This window comes from Labrus bergylta, chromosome 14 (assembly GCF_963930695.1).
Source record: "Labrus bergylta chromosome 14, fLabBer1.1, whole genome shotgun sequence".
NCBI lineage: Eukaryota > Metazoa > Chordata > Actinopteri > Labriformes > Labridae > Labrus > Labrus bergylta.
The window spans coordinates 24,234,052-24,253,286 of record NC_089208.1 but is presented as its reverse complement, the minus strand read 5'-3'; the positions used below and the strand labels follow the sequence as shown (position 1 = coordinate 24,253,286).

At 42.6% G+C, this 19,235-nt stretch overlaps 1 protein-coding gene across 2 annotated transcripts; it reads left to right on the top strand.

Annotated features, from left to right (window-relative positions):
- Positions 1-654: 654 nt before the first annotated feature.
- On the top strand, positions 655-18,839 carry prdm15 (PR domain containing 15). 2 transcript variants are annotated; one of them, XM_020631160.3, is made up of 24 exons: positions 655-862; positions 1,485-1,524; positions 1,630-1,723; positions 3,517-3,670; positions 3,778-3,930; positions 4,641-4,749; positions 5,155-5,238; positions 5,390-5,581; positions 6,386-6,619; positions 7,580-7,674; positions 7,772-7,859; positions 7,960-8,127; positions 8,319-8,413; positions 9,327-9,458; positions 10,024-10,164; positions 10,307-10,470; positions 11,569-11,648; positions 12,038-12,157; positions 12,285-12,416; positions 13,381-13,464; positions 14,298-14,473; positions 14,547-14,627; positions 16,448-16,669; positions 17,790-18,839. In XM_020631160.3, the coding sequence occupies exons 1-24, from the start codon at positions 764-766 to the stop codon at positions 18,324-18,326; spliced, it is 3,474 nt and encodes a 1,157-aa protein (XP_020486816.2). In that variant the 5' UTR covers positions 655-763; the 3' UTR covers positions 18,327-18,839. The 2 variants fall into 2 exon arrangements, with proteins under 2 accessions (XP_020486816.2, XP_020486817.2); XM_020631161.3 differs by lacking the exon at positions 5,155-5,238 and having other exon boundaries at positions 656-862.
- The last annotated feature ends 396 nt before the right edge of the window (positions 18,840-19,235 follow it).

Below are 19,235 nucleotides of genomic sequence, written 5' to 3'. Positions count from 1 at the left end.
CACAGAAACAGCCTGTTCTGAGCAGGGCTGAAATAGAGGGGTTTATAGACATGATCAAATACAGGATCAGAGTGGATTTAGAACAAGACACTTCACAGACATGTTTTGTGGAGCTCTGAGACTTATTTAAACTGGTTGAGATTTTACGTTGTATCCGCTTCTAGCATTATTGTGCATTGTCCACGTAATTCAGTATCTGTGTTATGAAATATTTAACTCTGAATTTCAATTCTCTTCTGGTTTGTTTCAGCATGCTTTTATTTTATTTAGCATTAGAACTGTTTTCTTAAAAGTTTATCTGAATGGAATTAAGTGGATATATTTTCAATGCCCCGTTTTTAGGACCGGATTACTAAGAAAGAGACTTATATAAATGGGAATTCAGTTTAAACTTTAAAATGCTCAGTCACTGATTATTAACTAAGTAAATGATTACACTGTGAAAGGGGCCTTACTTATATAAATTCTGCAGATATTTTTTTCTGCTCTGTTACTTTTACATTTAGTAAAATCTGTAGACTTCATGAATAAGTAGGTGTTACGTGGATAAGCCAAATGAGTAGCCTACTACTAATTCTGTATTCTACTTAAATAAGTAACGTTTAAACGTTTAGACATTTTTGTAGTAATTACCTTGAAACAATAAGGAGACGTTAATGATGTTAATTTTGGTATATCTAACTTCAGTGCAGCGTTTAATTGTCTAATTATTGCCTGGTAAGGCCATATTTGAGCCATTCCAACGACGCCTACATTTCCCATAATGCACTTGGCTTGGTTCGTTTCCGGTCCTGCGCCGTTTCTGGAGCGGATTGGAACCCGGAGTCAGGATTCGATAAATGAAGGGTCTTTTGCAGAAAAGGTAACGTGTTTTCCTTCTACTGTACGTCGCTTATCGACTAAATAGCGACGCAGTTTTGTAGCGAAAGTGCAGACGGTTGGTCCGGGACACTCCGGGGTTTCCTGAGCCGCCTCCCAGGCCGACTGCGAGGCGTTCAAGAGCGTCGACTCCGGTTTGGTGGTTAGCGTCTCCGGTCCATCCGCCATGCCGACTGTTCTTTGTTACATTGTACAGAAGAGGAGCCGCTCAGATCGGAGTTAAAACCCGGCTGGAGTTTGGGAGCGACTCAAATCCTGGATCCCTTTTCCTGCCCGGACTGCATTTGATAATATGCACGTCCACATTGTATCTTTTACACCAGAAACCAGTTATTGTTGTTATAAAACACTGCTGTGTTGATCCCGGAGGTCTGATGCATTCAGGGAACCTGGACTGTCCCGGGTTAACTGTGAAGATACAGCCTCTGAAGTTCAGTCACACGCAAACACACTCTTACAAGTAGTTCCTTTGTAAAAATGCACATTTCTGTAATGTATTATCACTGCATAACACATGTTACTAACTTACAACATAACAGTGTTGCTAAGCAACCACAATGATATGCTGTGAGAATATTACACTTACCTTTCCCTCCATGTTTTAGGTTGTCATAATGGCTGAGCAGACATCAGATGAGCTGATCTGTGAGTATGGATTTAGCTCTGTCTGTAAGTTTCTGACACATCGTGTGGGGGGGGGGGGGGGGGGCTTTGTTTTGTTGACAGGTGTGCTGTGTGTGTGTGTTTCAGGGTGTGAGGACTGTGGGCAGTACCATGACTCTGAGTGTCCTGAACTGGGACCACTGGTGACCGTCCAGGACTCCTTCGTCCTCAGCCGGGCCAGGTGAATGAAAAGTCATGGTGCAGTCTGAACTTCACTCAAAGTAGTCTTTTTATTCATCTGTTTTCGAGCCCGGACAATATTAAATATATGCCTCTGACAAATATGTATCAGAGTACATGATTTCTGATAAGCGCTTGTTATTACATTTCTAATAGAACATATATCTCAGGAGTGATTTAAAAACAGTGTGATCACACAGTATGTCTAACAGAGCACACCACAGTGACACCATGGTTTACATTACCCTCAGCCACCCTCAGCACATGTTGCTGAACATCTCACCTAATTGTCACCACAAAAATGATCGACAGTGTGTAATAATTTGTGACACACCGTCGACCACTTCTTACTTTATAGTGAATTATTATAATGTTACATATTGTAGAGATGATCTGAAATGATTGTTTTCATTTTACAATAACATTGTGTCACACAAAGTTCAATAGGAAAGAACGCCATATTAAATAATTGATAATATTGATAATATTGGTTATTATTAGAGACAAATAAGGACGACAAGTTTGACAAAGGTACAGCCACCTGAACTTTAGATTTAAAAGTAAACTCTTTAAGATTGTATCAACAGCAGGGGAAATAGTGGGCAAACCACAGAAACCTGTCTCAACTATTCACTGATAGGATAAGGAAGTATGCGAGGAGTCTCCTAGAAGATAATTCCCAGTCCTCTGGGTTAGGGTTAGGGCAACTTTAAAAGTATCTAAGAAGTAATTTATTCCAAGTGAGATAAGCATTCTTAACCTTACAAAATGTCTGATGAGATCTAAACAATGGCATGATGTTTTTAAAGTAGCAGTATGTAACTCTGACACCTAGTGTTTAAAATGTGTACTGCAGTCCAAATTCAAAACATTGCAAAGAGCTGTCTCCCCCCGCCCCCTCCTCTCTAGAGTCGATGCTCACGCAGGTTGCCATGTGGTGAACACTGAAGCTTCAGTGTTTATCCAGCTCTGCATCAGTCTGTAAACCTTTCTGTGTTCTAACCTCTCTCCATTTTTCAAAATCATCTCCAATATTGATCCTAGTTTGAGCACGTTTCTGCTCGTGGAGCTTATTAGAAACACACAGAGGCTTTTTAGGTCGAGTACAATCACTTCTATCTGAACCACTTCTCTTGCCCTCTTCCATCACTGCAACACCTGTTGGTTTGACCTGATAACTGCTCTCATATCTGACAAACCGAGGGGCGTCCAAAACGGCCGTGTGGGGGTGTCTTAAAACCGCCTACCTTCTCTGGTCCAAACAAATCCAGAGCATTCAGGACCAGAATCTAAAGTTAGAAGGAGGACATACTGGCTGCTGCATTGTTGTCAGAGAAGCCAGCACTTCAACATAGCATGTTTCCTTAATGTCTGATCATACAGTAAGATACCTTTATCATTTAATTCAGCAGAGATCTTACATATCTCTGCTCTGTTTTTAGATCGTATTGCCCTCCTGAATGTTTTTATACTACTATATGTATCTGGAGAGCTAAAGGCAAATGTGCACCCGTGGTGGACAATAAAGTTTTGTTTTCGTCTACATAAAAAAACAGAGCTACATGTGCGGTACTAGAGAGCACTGTAGCGACTCGCAAGGCTCCCATCTTCATTTTGGGCCAATCATAAAAATAATAAAAGTGGACCATCTGTATCTGATAGGTTAAAAATATCATGAGTCATGAATTACCTGACAGACTTCCACAATGGTAACACTTGTGCATCACAGGATGAAGATCAATGATCAAAGTCTTTGTTGTATATAAATTTAAAATCCTTATTCCTCTGTTTCAGGTCGTCTTTACCAAACAGCCTGGAGATCAGACAGGCGGCTGATGGAGGGGAGGGGGTGTTTGTCATGCGCCGGCTGGTCAAGAGGACCCGGTTCGGCCCGTTTGAGGCGAAGAGGGTCCCCCACCTGGAGAGAGAGGGAGCGTTTCCTCTAAAGGTGCAGACTTAAGAATCCTGATAAGACACTGTTGAAGCTGTATTCTGTTTTTTTTTTTTAAAAGGCTCGTTGTGTTTTACTTCCTCTGTTGATCCTTCAACACTCAGATCTTCCAAAAGGATGGGCTGGTGGTTTGTTTTGACTCCAGCAGTGAAGAAGACTGTAACTGGATGATGCTGGTGCGACCTGCCAGAGACCACAAACACCAGAATCTGACGGCCTACCAGCAGGACGATGACGTGTACTTCAACACCTCACAGGTACGGCCAACTGTCGTAAATGTGACGCTGTCAGAGCTGCTGATGATGGCCTGGAACGAAATGGACTCATTTTGTCATTCAGCTCGTTCCTCATTTTATGGAAGCTATTTATTTTACATTAAAACATATCAGTAAATAAAGTAAGTAAAGTGTGTTTTCAGCCTGGCTCGTCTTGAGTCTTTCCTCAATAATATTACTTATATACAATAATTATTTACATTTAAACATAGGAAGCATTCCTCTTACATGCTACAAAGGATATTCAAAAATAAAGTAATTACCGTAAAATCTGGTGTATAAGAGGCACTTAAATTACTTATTTTTCATCCAAAAAGTTGGCTGCGTCCTGTACACTGGAGCGACCAATATACAAGTGTAAAAAGCTGACACACGTGCAGTCACCATCATCCACTGTCGCTCCCATTCATTGTGTATTACAAGCTGAACTGGGATACATAGCAACGCAGACCAGGCTGACAGCGCCACTTTTTAACTGATTTTCTCTGTCATGAGGTCATAATCCTGCATTTAAATCAAATAAAAGGTGGTATGTTGTTCAGTAAATGAACCTTGTGTTGTGCTGGTTTGATTGAAAAGACTCCACAATTAGAGCATAAAGGTTCTAATGACTACTAACTTGTCCCGATGTCTCATTTTGAAAGGGCCTCATTGTTTTCTAATAGAAGATTCTTCTTTATTTTTGTCTTCAGGATGTGCTGCCAGGATCAGAGCTGAGGGTTTGGTATGGAGCGTTCTACGCCAAGAAGATGGAGAGGCCCATGCTGAAGCCTCCACTTCCACCTCCACCAGTTCAAGCAGGTAGTTAACATTACAGCACGGGTTGACACAGCCAGTCACTACATCTTCTTCCTGTCATAATGCATCACTCTATCAAACTGTAAACACTAGCTAGAAAAGGGGTTGTATGCTAACTTTAGCATGTGTCTAACAGCTAAGAAGATATTAGACATGTTACTTTATTTTGAGATACGGCTGCGTTTCCATCACCCATTGTTCTGATTATGTTCCTGATCAATCTAGAGTAACTGAAATGATCCTTTATTGGTCAGATTTGGGGTTTTTAAATGGCTTGCATAAACAGAACTACAGTGCAACATCATATCAGCTTCAAGCTTCACACTCTGAGTTTGATGTCTCCTCTGAGGGTAAGAAAAAAGGCACCAGAGTCCATTTTATTAATTAGTTTTCTCTCTCTTATTTTAGAAGAGACGCCTTCGTCAGCTATATCAGAGACTTCAGATAAAACCAGAGCCCACATGCTATCAGCAGCTAAAGAAAACAATGCAGGTAGGATGATTAAAAACATCCAGCAAAACTTCTTAGTAATGTTTCTGATCTAATGGGGGGGGGGGGGGGTCAGTCCTTTCAAACATCTCAGCAGAGGTAATGCTGTGTCATGGTAACACACTCTGATTCATCTTCTTCCCTCTGATCGCAGGCAGCACGCTGAGTCATCTCGATGAGGTACAGACAGTAACGATGTCTCCAGTCGAAGAGAGTCTGGGCCCTGTTGAGGAGGAGGGAGACCCGCCTCCTGCAGCTCCATCAGGGCCCAGGAGAGGACCGGGCCGGGGGAGGAGAGCGAAGGGACGCAGGCTTGGAGCTGCAGCCGCCGCAAGCAAAAACAAAGGTGAGAGAGAGACAGGAAGAATAGCTTCTCTCTCGCTATGCTGAAGCTAATGTGGATCCAAATAAACAAACGAACAAAACAGGCAGACGAACAGGGGAAGAGTAGTTTTGTGATAGGAGCCTGTTTGTGAGGAGGCAAAGTCTTTTACCAAGATGACATAATGAGTTTATATTTCTTCCATCAATCACATCATCCTGTGATGGAACAGTAAAAGAACAGTGAGACATTTATCCCAGGAAACAGGAGACACTTGTTTTTCCACTGTTCTTATATTTCATAATAAAATGCAGGAAACTTGACCATTGAGACTTCATATGAAGGAAAAACTGGGATTTTTTTTCCATCAAATCAAATAAACCAAATATGTCATTTTGTTTATTTGAGTGCAAGCCTGATATTCCTGACATTGATGCTAATGTTAGTTTCTTTTTAGCGGGTGTTTACAGTCATCTGCCGTCTGCTGCAGCTCACAGTGGAGCACATTTCTCACACGTGGCCGAGTACTATGGTTTGAAAAGTGAGGATAAACACCACACTCACTCTACTGCTCATTTTGTGGCCAGTGACTTAAAGGTCACGTGGAACCGAACTTCAAGAGTGTCTAACAGCGTTTCACTAAGTGAAACACAAGACAGAAGGTGGGACATAACGTTAGGATGAACTTGATTGGATCATTAGCTTCGACAAAGCTTTTAATTGGTTGAAAATGAGTTCAGAGACCCATCATCAGTTGGATCCAAACTTCCATAAAATCTAGCACAAAGCACAGATTCCTCTCTGACCTTGGATTCCTGATGTGTTTAGATGTGAAGCCTCCAGTGCGGAGCTCGGAGCAGAAGGTGTCACGGTCGGCAGCAACATTAACAACAACAACAACAGCAGCCGCAGCAGAGAGCAGCAGCACGTCGAGTGCCGCAGACAACCCGGCCGTCCTGAAGAGACACAAAGTCAGAGAGCACAAGAGGGTGTACCGCTGCTCGCTCTGCAACAAGGTCTTCCAGAACAGCAGCAACCTCAACAGACACATCCGATCTCATGGTACGTGTGTGCAGATCACTTTGAGGGTTCATCATCTCCTTCTCTGTTAGGTGGGGGTTGTTGCTGCTGTATAAACTCAATGATGAAACAGACTGTGGATTATTCTACAGTTTAATCGGCCGAGGTCAGACAGTTACAACAGATCACAAGTTTAACAATCATGAACTGACTAAGTACTGACAAAGTTTCTATGTTCACAGACTTGCTTATATTCTGCTAGAAGGTACATCCTACACATTCTTGGCTACTTTGGTACATCTCTATAAGGCAAGAAGACCTCAGCTTGACTCGTAAATATCAGACATATATATTTCATTCTCAGCAAACCTTCGCTTACAACAGACAGTTGGCTCCAATCCAAATATAACTCTGAAGCTAGAGATGTTTTACATAGATATGGTTACAGCTTCAACCTAAGAGTTACTCTTAGATGGTAGAAAGATTTAAAGGGTTAATTCACAAAGTTACCAAAATGTATGAATTCATGAAAATTCGTACTAACATTCTCAGACTGCAAGGTGTGACGTAATGGCTGCAACATAATCACTAAGACATCCTCTTCAGGAGTTTCTTTAAGGCTCATGTGTTAAACTGTCTGATAACTTTGCAGACAGGATCCCTATAGAGATGGACAGAAAGGCTCTTAAATTATTTTCCAACACCAACCTCAATTCATAAAACTTTATTTTTCTACACAACACAAGTTGCACTTCAATGAATGCCTTCAGCAGTTACTTTGTGTTTTTCTCTTGTTTTATGCCTTGTTAGGGTTAAGGGTTATTCAAGCACACCCTCTGGAAAACACCAAAATCACTTCACTATAAAAACAAACAAACTGAATAAAGTAACACTAGACGAGCAGCTTGCATGGTCTGTATATAAAGATGGATGACACGCCTCCAACTCCTCGTTGTACGAGATTGTTCAGTATCATGGACACGATCCTGTTTGTCCTCTCAGGTGATAAGCTGTTCAAATGTGATGAATGTGACAAGTTGTTCAGCCGCAAGGAGAGTCTAAAGCAGCACATCTCTTACAAGCACAGCAAGACCATGGTGAGTAAGAATCCCCGACTGTTACCTCAGGAGGGTTCTGTTACTCTGCTTGTTAAATGTTTGTTAAACAATATGACATTTCTATTCGCTCCCACAGCCCGACATGGAGTACAAATATAAATGCAACACATGCGACAAATCCTTCCGCCTGGAAAATGCCTTAAAGTTTCACAACTGCCGCACAGGTAGGATGATGCTCTTTCTTTGTGTTTGTTGTGAAGTTTATCTGATTTTCAAAGTAAAATGTTACTTTTCTCATGAATGTCTTCTTCTTCTTCTCTCCAGATGACAAGACGTTCCAGTGTGACATCTGCTCGCGGTTCTTCTCCACAAACAGTAATCTGTCCAAGCACAAGAAGAAGCACGGTGAGAAGCTCTACTCCTGTGAAATCTGCAACAAGATGTTCTACCGCAAAGACGTCATGCAGGAGCACCACAGGAGGCACGGAGTGGGTGAGTCCCACACGGAGCAGAGCACACCGCTTTGTTTTTGTTCTTGTTTGGGCTGTTAATTTCATTTTCAGAAGAGAGATTTTTCATGTCGTGTGGGGAATTATACTTCCAGATTCAGGTGCATCTTTAAAAGGTTTTATTTTGTGAGATGTTAAAGCTCTCTGAACTACAAACATGTGTCATCTGTACAGGATCAAAGCACATGAAGAGAGAGGAGTTGGAGGCTAACGGAGAAGAAGGGACCAAGTACAGGAAAGAGCCGTCACCCTGTCCAATCTGTGGCAAGGTGAGCACATACTGGGGCTGTCTGCATTAACCCGTTCATTGCCATTAGTTAAGGTCCCTGTTACCCCTTCAGGCTCACCATAGATAGTGGTCCTCAGTGTCTCCCTGTAGTCTCAGTGATGGAAAAGAAGGACACTGCTGCTTCTCTGAATGTCTCATTTCACTTTAACAAACTCTCAGACAGCTCAGCTGACGAGTCCAAAGTCATATACACCTTATGACATCACACATTTACCTTTGTTAACGTTCCTTGGAGCTGTTTGACTTTAGTTTGATCAGTAACCAGTTCCTTTTTCCTGTGGCTGAGTTTATGGTGTAACCTTCGATCTGGAAGTTCATTATTTTATTTCAAAATAAAAGCAGGTTTGTGGGGCCCTGGTAGCCTAGTGGTTAGTGAGTGTGGCCCATGTACAGGGACAGAAGACCTCTGTAGTGGGCGGCCTGGGTTCAAGTCTGACCTGTGGCTCCTCCCCCGCATGTCATTCCCCACTTTCTCTCTCTCTCTCTCTCTCTCTCTCTCTCTCTGACTCTATCCACTGTCCTGTCTCTAAAATAAAGGCATAAAAAGCCTTCACCCGAAAAAGGGAGGTTTATATTATACTGCGACAGTATAATATTTCGAAATAAAAGCCTAACAAAAACTGTTTTTAATTTCAAAATATTGGAATTTCTAACATGCGATTAAAACAGTGATTAATCATGATTAACTTTTGAAATTGAGCGATTAATCCATATTAAAACGTTAATCATTTGACAGCCCAAATGCAGACACACAGCAGAAACCAAAAATAAAATGGTTTCCTTATGACAGCAGCTCCAACTGTGCATGAATCCTAGAGGTAGAAAAACAAACATGTTGAGTATGTGAGCAGAAGTATTTCATCATTTTAAAAATGTTTTGTGTGTGTGTACAGGTGTTCTCCTGCAGGAGTAACATGAACAAGCACTTGTTGACTCACGGTGATAAGAAGTACACCTGTGAGATCTGCGCTCGCAAGTTCTTCCGTGTGGACGTCCTGAGAGATCACATACATGTCCACTTTAAGGTAAGACGCACAATAGAGGAATTCACTTTTTATAATTTATAATGAAGAAAAACTCAACACGTAATATGTCTATATTCCTTAAAGGTCACATATTCTCCTCCTCTTCAAAAGTTTAAATAAGTCTCAGAGCTCCTCAAAACATGTCTGTGAAGTTTCTTGTTCTAAGTCCACTCTGATCCTGTATTTGATCATGTCCATAATCCCCTCTATTTCAGCCCTGCTCAGAACAGGCTGTTTCTGTGTCTGTACCTTTAAATATGTAAATGAGCCGTGTCTGACCACGCCCCCTCTCTGGAAGGGCTTGGGTTTCTTGGTCTTTCTCGCTCCATGTCCTATTGTTTATGGTGAGAAGGCAGACTCAGCGGGCAGAACAAACACCTAGCTGTGGGAGTGTCACCCACCTGGGGGAGGGGTTACTGCCCTTTGTGATGTCATGAAGGGAAAATCACCAAACGGCCTGTTTGAGCACACATTTTCTGAAAAGTGGAGCAGGGAAAAGACGGAGCGGATGGACTTGGATGTTGGATGCTATTAATAAGGCTTCATCACCATCTTTGAATTCCAGGACATCGCTCTGATGGATGAGCAGGAGAGAGAGAGCTTCATCAAGAAGATCGGCATCTCGGCAGATGACAGCGACGAAACCGACGATGATGAAGAGGAAGACGACCCAGAACACCACAAGTACAACTGCAAGAAATGTCAAGTAAGATTTGCCCTGATAGGCCTGACTTCAACACATAAACATTTACTTTATCTGAATATTCAAAGAGTTCTAAGAGTCCTGTTCAATAAACCAGACTATAGCCACATCATATTCATCATCATCCCACTTCTCCTGTCTGCAGCTGTCGTTTGCAAAAGGCAGAGAGTACCTGAAGCACATCATGGAGCAGCACAAGGAGAGGGGCTACGGCTGTGGGATCTGTAACCGACGCTTCGCTCTGAAGGCCACCTACAACGCTCACCTGGTCATCCACAGAGAGCAGCTGCCTGACCCTGCAGTGCAGAAGTAAGACCCTCCAGACTCTATTTTGATGGTTTTTACGATGTGGTTTTCAAGTTAGTTAGTGTCCTTTCAAAATAAGATAAAAGATTAGGATTGGGATAAGCCGACATCCCATATAGACTTATTGTTCAAAATATTAAAGAGACTTTTTTAAAATTGTTCTTAAGAGAGGAGTAACAAAAGAGGAGATTGGGAAAAAATGTATTCTAATCCATGAAACACGTGCAAAGGGTTAAATGGCATCTCTGTTCTCTGGTGCTGTTTGTTCAAATTTCAATGATACATTAAGCATCAGTCCTTTTTTGGAGAAATTTGCTCCTGTTCTGGCCTTACTGCAATAAGTGTCTAATTTACAACCACACAAAAATGAAGGTCAGCTGAGAGTTGGTGGTAACTGCACCGCACTATTTATAAGAGATGTCACACTCAGACTTTCCAGTGATCAGGAAAACGATTGTGCTTCTGCATAATGTAAAAATAAATTATCTGTAAGTAGAATCTGTAAATATGACTTTGACCTGACTATTATTAATAAAGTCAGCTGTTAAATCACTCTGGGGATGTCAGCTGCTCGACACTTCATCCAAACGTGGAGCTGTCCCGCAGGACGAGGATACACCTGTTGTTGTTTTTCTTCGAGTTGTCCTTTCTCGCTTAATCCAGGGAGGAAGCTTTGTTTTAAAAAGTGAATATTGCAGCTTCATTTTTGAAGTCTGGCCTGACAATTAACTTCCCCTGGCCTCAAAGCTCATCTTCTTTATTTGGAGAAAATTGTGCTGCGTCAGCATCAGCACTCAGCTCGGTGCAGAGTAAAGGTGTAAATAGCTTCTCCTCACATTTGGATGCAAAACAAGAGCAAACTGCGCCGAGCAGGACAACCTTTTTTTTTAGCATGTTTGTGCCTGAGTACCGAGAGAGTAGGAGCAAATGATGCAGAATTTTTGGATCCATTCTTAGTGAATGAGGCCCTCAGTGTGTCACTACAAAGCAGTTTAATGTCAGGACGCATTCAAGCTCAGGTGACTGCGGTAATATAGAAGAAGTGAAAGGTCTCCTTTTAACAGAAAATAAAGCAGTAAAGAATAATCCTCTGTTTTACAGATACATCCATCCATGTGAAGTCTGTGGACGAATCTTCAACAGTATCGGTAACCTTGAAAGGCACAAGATCATCCACACAGGTGAGCATCGGCCTGGAAGCTCTCAGTTATGACTCATCATCACATCATCATTTTAAACTGTTTGAATATTCACTTTAAAACACACAAAACATTTTTACAGTTCCTACTCACACAGTCTTCAGAGTTTTGTACAACTTACACTTGTTTTAGTTTATGCCTTTAACTCCCCGTGTTTTCATAGTACAGCAGATATCTCAATATGACAGCGACATGACGATGAGATATTTTGGGACTTAGTGAAAGAAGAGCGCGATATTTTGATGTTTTGACTTGTTAACATACATACATGTAACAGTTAAATAAGTCACATACAGACACACAATGACGATAAAGAAAACTGTTTTTAATTCCATGTGGTAATCGTGTGACTGCTTTGTCTGATCACACAGGGGTGAAGAGCCACAGCTGTGATAAGTGTAACAAATCATTCGCGAGGAAGGACATGCTGAAGGAGCACCTCAGGGTCCACGATGACATCAGAGACTTCCTGTGTGCAGAGTGTGGAAAAGGTCAGGACCTGGCTGCTGTATCAGACACCTCATAATGTCCTTTCACTGTGTAAATCTCCTGCACCATGAGCTGACATCACTTCATGTTTGGATTGTTGTCTTATGGAGTCCATGTTTTGGTGTGCAGGCATGAAGACAAAGCATGCTCTGAGGCACCACATGAAGCTTCACAAGGGCATCAAAGAGTACGAGTGTAAGGAGTGTAACCGCAAGTTTGCCCAGAAGGTCAACATGCTGAAACACTACAAGAGACACACGGGTGAGATGAAATGAGTTACAGATTGAAATGTAAGAGGTGAGAAGCTCGAGCATTCAGAGGATGTCCTCAGAAATCTCCTTTACAACCTAAGTGACTTATAGGGCTTTAACACTCCTGTAATATTTGCAGGAGGAGCTGTATGTGTGAACGCAAACAGCAGAGTTTTTCGCTCAGACTTTACCCAGAGTTTCTCCTGACAGAATCCTAGGATTTTTTCTGCAGAAATTCAGAGTGAGCTGAATAGAGAACACATTATCAGGAGAATTCAGCTCGAGCCAATAGGAGGGGGGAGTGAGGTTTGTATCCTGTATCTAGAGTCAGTGCATAGACTGCACGCCACCGCTATGATCTCTCTGTACACGTAATTAAATGGCTGCATTATGTTTCCTGTTCTCCAGTATGTTGTTCTCCACTCTTAGTTCAGATTGTGATTCTGTTGGACTACACATAGAATTGATATAAACACAAATATTGTCATTATAGCATTGTATAGCTGATTCTGCTGCTTCCTCCACTACTTTTGCATTGTTTTTTTACGTCATGTCTTACCTCGGGACTCTCTCTTTCTATTGGCTCGAGTTGAAATCTCCTGAGTATATGCTGCCGTGTTCAGACATCAGCTCACTCAGACTTTCTGCGGAAAGAATACTAGGGGTCTGGACGGAGAAACTCCAGGTAAAGTCTGTGCGCAAAATGCGGCTGTTTGCGTTCACACATAGACTAAAGCACCCCCAGGTTGGCCTAATCGCCGGAGTTTTTCAGGAGATTTCCGTATGTGTAAAAAAGGGTTTAAGTGAACATCCAGGTCAGGAGAATCTCCGAAGCAGTCCTCCTGAAATCATCCAGATATTTTCAGGAGTGCATGTGTGAAAACAGCTAATGAGTACAAAGTTTGAAGTGTGAGTGTGTCGTACTTCTGTTTGTCCTGCTTTATGTGTTTATTCTCTCGACCGTCTGCCTGCAGGTATAAAGGACTTCATGTGTGAGCTGTGTGGAAAGACGTTCAGTGAGAGGACGACGCTAGAAACACACAAACTCATCCACACAGGCAAGTGTCTCATGCTCGGAGGAGATCACAGCAGCAGGCTGAAACAAACATTCAGTCCTGTACACTGACTAAAACAAGACGAGCTAATTATGGGAGCCTGTAATTAAGCTCATAATTTAAAGCCAGAAGAGTTTCTGCTCAGACAAGAACCACCACCGCAAGATCCTGCAGCTAGAATTAAAAAGAAGCCACTTAGGACATGAAAGGACATGGAACCATAAAACACAAAGGGGGGGGGGGGCATCCAAACAAAGATGGACAAAAGAGGTTTAATAGAAATGTGTGTGTGTGATTGTGTAAGTAGATTTCCAAGTGTTTTAGATTTGACATGAACAACTGGATCTATTTAGACAGCTGATAAAGTATTTGCTCAGTTTGTTTGGCCGCCGGTGTTTCGAGATAAGCCTGCTAGAAACTCATGTCAGAAAGAGAAGAAACTAAAGTTCTTCTAATCTTTCACATGCAAATGAAGTCCTTCAAATCGTTAACTATCAACTGGTTGGAGGTTGAAGGAAATCCAGGGTAAAATAAAAAAATACTTAGCATCATCACTTTAAGCAGAGTTTTCTGAGACAACTTCACCAAGTACCAAGGTGCATAGAGAGGGAAAGGCTTGAAGGGGTCAAAAAGATCCAGCAGCACCTGAAGAATGAAAATCAACTTAATTAGACCGACATGTTTCAGCTCGCGGTCTTCATCAGGGTCTGAAGAAGGCCACTAGCCGAAACGCGTCAGTGTTGGGAGGTTGTTTCAAACATTACTGAGTTCTAAAGGTTAAACTGACCTGGTTTGCCTCTCTCTCTCTCTCTCTCTCTCTCTCTCTCTCCTTGCAGTGGGTAAGACTTGGACGTGTGCGACATGTGATAAGAAGTACCTGACGGAGTACATGCTGCAGAAACACGTCCACCTGACCCACGAGAAGGTGGAGGCTCAGTCCTGTCATCTCTGTGGGACCAAAGTGTCCACAAGGGCCTCCATGAACCGCCACCTGAGACGCAAACACCCCGAGGTGAGTGAAGACAGAAATCCTAAATCCCTACAGTCAACACGTTGAGATGCCATTGTTCACCTTTTGTGTTCAGGTGGTGTCTGTAAGGATGGATGAGTTTGACGATCTTCAGGAACCATCGACGATCAACGATTCATCCATCTGCATAGTGCAGGTGAGATAACTTCACACTACCTTCAAATATAAGTGAACCTTGTGAAGTCTAAACTCTGCATGCAGAGGGTGCTGAGGGTCTTCCAGGACGGCCTCTGCCTTGTGAGTGGCTCTTATTTTAAAAACATGGCAGAGAGGAAAGGGGTCTCACTCTGAAGGGTTTCCTCCGCAATAACAAACCCGCTCGCTAAACATAATCCTGCTTATTACAGAGATATTACTTATGAAATCAGTCTTTAGAAACACATTTTTTATTTATTTAAAAATGATTTATTTCTCCAGCTAAACAAATAGTCAGTTGAAATCTACAGATAGAGCTGTTTCCATAGCAACAGCTAACTCTGTAGCCTTCATAAAAATCGCTAAACTAGCTTTTGTTGCTCACATTAAACCGAACATTTTCACTGATGGGGAAAGTGAGACGAGGTGAACAGATCCAGGAGTCAGAGCAGCACTTGATTGAGTGTTTCTTCCTCGTCATGTCGGAGTCTGTCAACATTTTTCTGTTCCATTCAGCCGTCTTTAGACACCAGCGTATCCCGTTACATGTTCTGTTAAGTGTTCACTTCGTGTGCCCTCTTCAGTTCTGCAGCTTGTTATGCATGTTATGCTCTCAGCACTTCCCCCTAAAAATACCTAAAAGAAAAAGACCTATGAGAGCAAAAATGGGGTTTTCTCCAGCCCCAAACTGAAACAAGAAAGCCCAACAATCTAAACATTTATAGGACAAACAAATACCTGGATTTGGGAAGAAGATCACAAAATGGAGAAACAAAAGCTCCTCACCACATGCTGCCCAGAGAGTGTGTGTCAGCGTTTCTTCCTACCTGCTCCTTTTAAATCCCCCTCCTCCTCCCTGAGTGCAGCAAGCAGGAGGAGGGAGAACCAGAGAGACAACAGGGCCTCATGCAACAGTCCTGAAATTTGACTTTCATCACATAATGAAAGAATCAGAGGCTAAAATGATGCTAATGCCTGGCATCACAGTGTCTCATGTTCCTTATACAGTGTTCTTAACTTCCTTGTGAAGCGCTGCAGTAAGCTTGATGATCAATAAATCATGAACGGTCATATTGGAACATGAAGAGTTCCTGTTTATTCACAGTATGCGACGTCACTCGTGTACAATCACCCTGTATAAAGCTATCAATACGTGCGTTTCTCTGTTTCCCTTTGAACCTTCAATTAATACAACCGGTGTGATGGGTTTGAGTTTGTAGAAACAAAACATTTATTAAAGGGGACATATTATGAAGAATCCACTTGTACAGTGTTTTTGAACATATATTTGGGTAACCTGAGTGTCTACCGACCCACAAAATGTAAAATAAACCCATCCAGTCCTTTGTTTGTGGTCTGCATAAGTCTTACAAACAGAGAAAAATGCTCCGCTTCAAATGTGCTCTCCTTGCGATGTCACAGTTGGATTCTGGTAAAAAAAAAATCCCCCTCCCCTGGTATCTCCACCCACAAACTCCACTATAGCAAAACTTTAGCACAGGTCCCCCATTTTTATTCTTGCTAGCAAAGGAGTGATGTCTACGGGGAAAACTCAGTGGGGCTCATTGCATTTAAAGAGACACACACACCAAAACGGAGCGTTCTGAGAGAGCTGGTTTCTACAGGATCACAAACCTCCTCTGGTGCTTGATTCATGTTATATTTTGACCAAAGAACAGCACAGATGTTTCATTTAGACCACAGGGGACTGTTTGAAAAGGTGGAGAAGGGGGATAATATGTCATCTTTAAGATCTCAGTTTACAGAGGACTCTCATCCTGGTCTCTGTTCTCATTAAATATATTTGTCCTTCCTCCTCAGCCCTCTCTGACTCTGGAGAAAGACGGCCTGGCTCACGAGAGGCTCAGCCGACCTTCTCGACACCCGAAGAAGAAGCAGAGAGTCCAGGTGGAACCAGAGCTTTCCGAGTCAGATGAGTACGTCGATTTCACCGAGCCGAGGGCCGAGTCCATGACTGAATTCAACGCCGTCATCGTTGGAGACGAGACAGAGACCAGCTCTGCTGTGCAGAGTATCCAACAGGTACATACGAAGTGTTTCACAACACTATTGTCCTCTAGTCGTCATAACGTGTCTGATCTGCTTTTTCTCAAAGAGCAGAAGAAATCAGCCCAAAGTTTGCTTGCTGAGTTACCAGATGCCTCGAGACAGCAGCTGACCTCAACCTGCTGATGGCAAACCCAATTTAAAAAAAAAAAAAAAAAAAAAGGGAGCAGTGAATCGTTTCGTTGTTAAATTATGTTAACACAGTCCTGTTCTGTTTTCAGGGGGACTGGTTTACTTTTTTGTTGTGTATGAACAGATCTTGTTTTCATTTATTATAATATCTTAAGTTATCGAGGTGTAATAAAATGTCTCCCTTAAACAGAAATGATCCAATAAAATTTAACTGGGTTAAATTATAATGAAACGGATTAATTGACAGACGGTTTCTAAACATCACAGCATCAAGTTCACCAGAGGTTATAAAGGATGTTACACATTAAACTGAAGATTCAACAATAAATGATAACACACTGAATACATTAGAAGGAAATACAGTCAACTCCAAGTGGAGACAAATTTAAAGGTCACATATTCTCCTCCTTTTTAAAAAGTTTAACTAAGTCTCAGAGCTCCTCAAAACATGTGTGTGAAGTGTCTTGTTCTAAATCCACTCTGATCCTGTATTTGATCATGTTCATAAACCCCTCTATTTCAGTCCTGTTCAGAACAGGCTGTTTCTGTGTCTGTACCTTTAAATGTAAATGAGCTGTGTCTGACCACGCCCCCTCTCTGGAAGGGCTCGGGTGTTTCGGTCTTTCTCGCTCCATGCCCTATTGTTTACAGTGAGAAGGCAGACTCAGAGGGCAGAACAAACACCTAGCTGTGGGAGTGTCACCCACCTGGGGGAGGGGTTACTGCCCTTTGTGATGTCATGAAGGGAAAATCTCCAAATGGCCTGTTTGAGCACACATTTTCTGAAAAGTGGAACAGGCAGAAGACGAAGAGGATGGCCTGCTCTTATAATTGGGGGGTTTGTAGACGGACAAGAGACACATATTAGTGTTTGTTGTAATTATCTGAAATGGCTTAGTAAAATGATGGATGATGTATTTCTTCTTCTGCTTTGATAACCAATAAATATTTGTTTATTTTTCAGGTGGTGGTCCTGGCGGATCCCAACGCTCCATCATCCTCCTCCCCCAACAGCTCCGTGGGTCTGACCAACATCACCGTCACACCCATCACAAGCCACACCCCTGCACAGTTCACCAGCCTGCAGCCCGTCGCCGTAGGTCACCTCACCGCCAGCGACCGGCCCCTCACCCTCGACAACTCCATCCTCACCGTCACCTTCGACGCCGTCAGCGGCTCCGCCATGATCCACAACCGGCCCGCCGAGCTCGTCCCGGAGACGGTGGGACCGGGCGGAGGGGCGACGCAGCAGTCCGTCGCCCACTTTATCAACGTCACCACGCTCGTCAATCCCCTGAGCCACCAGCTGGAGGCCCCCACGTTGGCCTGGAGGTCTGTAGCTGCAGCTGAGGGGGGCCAGGTGACCCCCGTCCTGGAGGGGGGTCAAGTGGAGGGTCAGGAGGGCCAGAATCAGGGACCAGAGCCAGGTCGGTCCGTCCAGAGCCAACCGCCCACCACGCAGCAGCAGAGTGGCTCGGCACAGCAGATGTTCAGCTACTGACACAGAGAGGGAGGTGCAGGTCACCTCACACACACACACACACACTGTAACATAGTAGACTTTATTGAACTGTACAAAGCGTCACACGGATGCCTCTCCGCCCCATGAAATGAATGAACACGTTTGTTATTCAGAAAAACAAAGTGGCTTTTATTCATCGACATGAAATTTAAAAAACGAGCCTGAACCCTCTCCTCTGGAAGATTTCCATTTTAAACCAAAGCTACACGATGAACATCAAACTGCCTTATTATCACTTTTCAAAACCTGCATGAACACAAATCTGCTGCTTCGAAAATCAGATCTGAAAATGTACCGACCTGTAAAAAAAAGAAGTGAAAGTGAAACCTCGTGTGTGAAGTCACGCTCAGCATATCCGTTTCAAGAGTCTCACGTATGAAATGTTATTTTCAAACGCTGTAAAACTGTAATTATTGTCTATGAACTGTCTGGAAGAATACTGGAAACCTTTTTCTACTGTTATTTTTTTATACAAATACCTTTTTGAAAACACCGGCTGTTTTTATTTGTGTCACTTTAACCTTTGTTTGTGTTGAATGTTGACGAATAGTCACGAGGGGAACATTTCAATCATTAAATGATGAGCATGATCTCATAACTAATGAACCTGTCACAGGGTAAAGAATGTCCTGCAAAGTCTAAATAAGGGCGTGTGTCACATACAGTCAGTTTTGATTTTAACTGTAGGTTTCAACTTTCTTCAAATCAATAAAAATAACAAGCGCGACAAACAACCCTTTTCAAGTTAAAGAAAAAGTGCACCACAAAACAAAAAGCAATAGGGTCGTCTCTGGATTGTCAGGGGTTTGATCCCCAGCTCCTGCAGCAACTTGTCTGATGTGTCCTTGGGCAAGACACTGAACCCTAAGCTGCTTCGTCAGCGACGTA

Coding starts and splice junctions, on each gene's coding strand:
- prdm15 (XM_020631160.3), top strand. CDS start 764: ATGCACTTGGCTTGGTTCGTTTCCGGTCCTGCGCCGTTTCTGGAGCGG. Junction 6,620..7,579: donor CAGACACATCCGATCTCATG/GTACGTGTGTGC, acceptor TTGTCCTCTCAG/GTGATAAGCTGTTCAAATGT. Junction 9,459..10,023: donor ACATACATGTCCACTTTAAG/GTAAGACGCACA, acceptor TTTGAATTCCAG/GACATCGCTCTGATGGATGA.